This window comes from Anneissia japonica, unplaced genomic scaffold (genome assembly GCF_011630105.1).
Source record: "Anneissia japonica isolate Jap-2015-1 unplaced genomic scaffold, ASM1163010v1 scaffold287982_len162305_cov178, whole genome shotgun sequence".
In the NCBI taxonomy this organism is placed as follows: Eukaryota; Metazoa; Echinodermata; class Crinoidea; order Comatulida; family Comatulidae; genus Anneissia; species Anneissia japonica.
In genome coordinates this window covers 23,299-28,607 of record NW_022721545.1, presented here as the reverse complement: position 1 = coordinate 28,607, position 5,309 = coordinate 23,299, and the positions used below count along the sequence as shown (strand labels likewise).

Genomic DNA, 5,309 nt, shown 5'->3' with positions numbered 1-5,309 from the left:
AGACGGCGGAGGTGATAGAGTCGGAGTTCGCGAGTTTCGAGAAGGTGGCGTTGGACGTGGATTTCGACCGACTGTTCGGATCCGTCGTTTCTTACGTGCGAGAACGCGATTTCCTCAAAGACAGATTAAGAGACGACAATCTCGTAAGGAGCGTCGTTGACGAACTAGAGGAATTCTGGTCGCAACTGCCCCCTTTCGGGACCCCGACGGGAGACGACCCACCGAGACAGTACTGCTGACATTACGAAGCGAACGTCTCGGCAATCTTGCTGAACGTCCTCTGCAAGTTCCCTTCCGCACGTATGACGGGTGCGTCGATAGCGTTGGACACGCCGACTAAAAGCGTGGAAGCGACCGAGAGATGTCGGTACGATCTTTCGGAAGCCAGCTACCGAAACCTGCTTCAGTTAGAAGAGAGGGTTCCAAGCCGGTCGCGTCCAGACGAGCGTCCGTCGACGTCCGATGATCGAGGAGATTCCGGCGCCGCCGACGAGCTCTTCGACGCATTGGAACGGTACGACGACGGAGAAGAAGAGAATACCTTCGTCACGCCACCGACGACTTTGGAGGAGTTGGAGGTCGCGACGTTACCCGCGGAGCGTGCACCGCAGCAACGGCAGCAACAGTATGCGGAATCCGTGTTGGATTCCGAAGCCCTCGGCGACCTTCCCGTGATCACTGAACCGGAGGAAACGACGGGAACTGGAAGGAGAGTGGGCGACCGCGAAGGCCCTCCATCCAATCTACCGTACGACTTCAATTCGCAGGATTATCGCGACATGGAAGAAACAATCGAAAGATAAGCCGCCAACGACGAGGACGACGCTTACGACGACGACGGGGCAGCGACGCCGACGGGAGATCTTCCACCTTACGTGGACGAGGAAAGTTCGCTATTGACGCCAAACGTGAGGTGGGAGGACGCGAACTGGAAGCAGTACATTTCTGGATTTCTTCGGGAAAACGAAAACGACGATCTGGAGTGGGATCCGTCTCAAGACGGTCGACGAGTCCCAGACGAACCGGAGACGCACGCGAGATCCACGTCGTCTTCGACGCCGGCGACTCCCAAGTCCGTCGCGCAGGAAGATCTCGATGCTCACCGTCGAGAATCTGCGAAGGAGAACGAACGTACGTTGGAACTGGGCAAGCAGAAGCTGAACGAGGTGCAGGACAAACTTGCGGAAAAGGAACGAAAACTCACCGAAGCCAGAGTCGTCATACAGAAATTAAAAGACGAAATACACGAGGCGAAGATGTCCGCGTTGAAAGAATCGTCCGACGTTCGCAGCATCGCGGAGGAAGATGTCGAACGTCTCACGACAGAACTCGCTTCAAAGACGGATGCCCTGAAGGAAAGGGATCTAGACGTGGTTCGCTTGGAATCGGATCTGAAAGCCGCGAGGAGAAAGTCGAAGCAGCCGCCACAGGAAGAGAGCGGCGGCGAGCTGCAGCAAAAGCTGCATGAAGCCGTCCGCAAATTGAAAGACCGAGAGAGATCGCACGCCGACTTGGAAGAGGAGTTGGAAGAGAAAGAGGACAAATTCAGCACGCTGAAGAAAGAGTCGACGCTCGCCAAGACCGCGATGTCCATGTATGAAAAGCGGGTGGACGTCTTGGAAGAAAACCTGAAAACTGCTTGCAAGCGATACGACGAGGAAGTGAAAAGCAGACGGATTGTGGAGGCGGCCGCGAAAAAGGCTGACGAGCACGCGCAATCCATGGCCGACAAGAACGTCGAATTGCAGCGAGAACTGTTAAGACGGCAACCCGAAGAGTCGTTGTACGAAATGGAAGTGAACCTCGGAGAGAAAGAGGAGTTGCGGCGAGCGCAATCCGATCTGGAGGAGGAACGGAAGACGGTGATGCGATTGAAGAGTGCGATCGAGGACCTGAAAAAGGACCAAACGCGTCATTCGGAGGTTCTTCGAGAGAACAGGAACCTGAAGGAGGAGGTAGAAGCGAACGCCAGGAGGATCGAAAATATCGACGACGAACTTCGCGCTTCAAAACGGACGCTCGGCGACAGAGACAGACTGATTTCGGACAAAGATCGAGCGACGTCCAACCCGAAGAAGGAAATTGCCGATCTCAGAGACGAACTTCGTGCCGAAAAGGACAAGGTGGCAACAGCCGTGAAGGAACGCAGCGACGACGACGCTCGAAGTTCGGTGACGCTCGAGAAGATAAAAGACGAATTGCGACTGGCGAACCGGGAAACGGCGGCTGCAAAGGACCTCCAACGACGGTCGGCGACGAAGCTGGAAGAGACTGAGAAGCAGGTGGAGAGTCTGAAGGAACGGTTGGATGAAAAGGTCGCTCGACGGCCAACGCGAACAAGGAGATCGCCTCTCTCAGAGACGAACTTCGTGCCGAAAGGGAAAAGGTGGCAACGGCTTCCAAGGAACGCAGCGACGGCGACGCCCGACGTTCGGCGATTCTCGAAAAGATAAAAGAGGATCTGCGACTTGCGACTCGCGAATTGGAGACTGCCAAAGACAGGGAACGACGGTCGGCGAAGAAGTTGGAAGAGAGCGAGATGGAGGTCGAGAGTCTGAAGGAGTGGTTGGACGTAACGGAGAAGAATCACGACGCGAACCTTCGCGAGTTTCGTTCTTCCGCCGATTCCGACAAGGCGAAGGCGATCTCCGATCTGGAAACGGCCAAGGCCGATCACTTCGACAGGACCGACATTCTCCGAACGGAGATTGCCGATCTTAAGGAAAAGCTGGCCGAGGCCACCCGAAAGGAGTCCTCGCTGATCAAGGATGTCGAGAATTTAACCGCCTTGAAAGATGATAACGAGAAGGAGAGTAGGAAGATGGAAAAATTGCTTTCCGATAAAGATCGCACGGCTATCGACTTGCGGAACGAGATAGACACCATGGAAGAGAAAATTAAACGGAACGGAAGTGAGATTGACGATAAAATGACGGCCTACAAAGAAGAGATTGAAAGAAACGTGAAGAGGATGAAAGAGTTGGACGCTACGATCGCGAAGAAGATTCGAGAGGCGGCCGGTCTCGAAGACGAGATCGCCGTCCTCAAAGAAGGGAAGGAACGTGACGGACGGAAGATAAAAGGGTTGGGGGTGCAGCTCGCTAACAAGGGACGCGAGGCGACCGCTCTCAAAGACGAGATAGTCGCATTGCAAACGGACCTCTCGAGAGTGCGCGAAGAATGCGCGGACGACCGTAGTGCCGAACTTTCCGTCATTCTCGAAAAGACAAAAGACGAACTGCGACGTACGTCCCGCGATCTGGCGGCCGCCAAGGAAGCCGAGATCAGGGTGAAGGCGAACCACGAAAAAAGAATGAAATTCCACAGTGGAAGCAATGGGTCGAAGAATTGAAGAAGGCACGCGACGAAACTCACGAATCCCACGCCAAGGAACTCGGATCGCTTCGAGACGATCTCGAGAGGGAGAAATCAGACTCGGAAACGAAACTGTCATCGGCGAAGGCGAGCCACTCGGACGAGATCGAAAATCTTCGAACGCAGATATCTTTCCTTACAGAAAAGGAATCGAAACTGAGAAGAGACGCAGGTAAGTTTCATGCGTCCCTAAAGGAACAGGAAGAGAAGCATCTCGATCGGATAGCTAAACTGGAATCCGATAAGATTTCGCGATCGGCCGAAGCGGAAGAGGCTCTTGACGAGTGCGCGTCCCTCTCGGAGAAACTGAAGCACGCGACCGATTCCGAAAGTCGGTCAAAGGAGGACCTTGAAAGGTGGCAAGCCGAGAAGAGGTCGTGGCAAGCGACGGCCGAACGACGTTCGGCAGATCTCGACAAGCTTCGCGACCTGCTGAAGACGTCCGAGGCAGAACGCGCAAATCTTGAGTCCCACCTTTCGAACGTCGACAAGAATGTAACGGATTCGAAAGAAACGGATTCGTTAAAGCGGGAGCTGGAAAGACACCGACAGGAGATCCGACAACTCGAACGACTTCTGAGCGACGAAAAGAGGGATAAGTCGGGTGAATCCAACAAAAAAATGATTTCGGAACTAAGTAAAGAACTCAAAACGGTCATCGACGCGCGATAGAATGGTGAAAGAGAACACCGAAATGGAAAAGAGGCTATCGGAATCGGAAAAAAGTCTGTCGAATTTGTACGACGAATCGATGAAAAAGGTTGTCCACCTTGAAGAATTGGTGTTTTCGAAGAACAAGGAAGAAGACGAATTGAGATCAGATTTGACGAAAACGAAGATGGAGATGGACGAGATCAAAAGACAACTCAACTTTGCCAATAACAAAGTGGCGGAGGCGTATTCCGAAGTGACTCGAATCGTCGAGAACTCGGAAGACGGACGATCGCACGAGGAATGTCGAGAACTTCTCACACGACGCCTCGATGAAGTTGAACGTTCGTTGGAAAAGGAAAAGATGAAGGCGGCCGATTGTACGCAAATGAACAAAGAATTAATGCGACAGATATCCTATCTGACAAACGAAATAGAAACAGTAAATTACGGACGAAGTGTCGAGGTAAGCAAATTGCGCCGATTACTGAACGATTGCAGACGCGAAGGGTCTCAACGACAACGTAGGGAACCTCCCGGTCGCCGTAGCGTCGGTCCCAGCTACAACGTCGTCGAAGACGCATGTTCCGGAAGTTCTGCGTGCGAATCCGAAGAGGAAGTGGACGACGACGTTAGCGAAGACGTCCTCGTCGGCAACTCCGAAGAGAACGAAAACCCCCGTCCCATCCCGTTCGTCGTGGACTACCGACCGAGCTCCACCGCCTACGGAGGGTTGATCAGAGAGGACGAATGTTCGTTTCATCAGCTTCTGAACCAAGCAAGATGGTTCGTCGTGTCCGAGGACGAAGTACCGGAGGCGGCGAAGAGGTTGTCCGACAGGTACGGTTCGACGGCCTTCGCGCCGACCGTGGTTTACGCTGATCCGCCCACGCCGGCCACCAGATCTCTCGCGAGGTTGATAGCGTTCATGGGAAAGATTCCCGGCGTGACGCTGCTGAAACCGAGCGAGTGCACGGTTCCCATCTGCTTCCTTTCGAGCAACGACCACGCCGGGTTCGCTGGAAGGGGAGACGCGTGCTACGTGCTTTTCGACGACGACGCCGAAAGCATAAAGTGGACGGACACGGATACGCTCGTCCAGTTGGCCGAGAGGATACTGGATCGCAATCTCGGACACGATCCCGGCGCGTGATAGTGGAAGATGTTCGACGACATTGACGACCCGGCAACCAGTTCCGACAACTTCCTGCTTCTCATAAGCATCCTGCTTGCCGACATCGTACCTAACTGCGAAGAACGCGAGCGGGAGAGACGCGAACCTG

General features: G+C 54.0%; 2 protein-coding genes across 2 annotated transcripts; both read left to right on the top strand.

Moving 5' to 3' along the window:
- Nucleotides 1–1,256: 1,256 nt before the first annotated feature.
- LOC117111587 (tropomyosin-like) lies at nucleotides 1,257–2,453 on the top strand. The gene has a single exon (XM_033254536.1). It carries the CDS (start codon nucleotides 1,257–1,259, stop codon nucleotides 2,451–2,453), a length of 1,197 nt encoding a protein of 398 aa, XP_033110427.1.
- An 86-nt stretch (nucleotides 2,454–2,539) lies between these two features.
- On the top strand, nucleotides 2,540–5,179 carry LOC117111586 (myosin heavy chain, fast skeletal muscle-like). The gene is made up of 3 exons (XM_033254535.1): nucleotides 2,540–3,289; nucleotides 3,328–3,979; nucleotides 4,152–5,179. Exons 1-3 carry the CDS (start codon nucleotides 2,540–2,542, stop codon nucleotides 5,177–5,179), a joined length of 2,430 nt encoding a protein of 809 aa, XP_033110426.1.
- The last annotated feature ends 130 nt before the right edge of the window (nucleotides 5,180–5,309 follow it).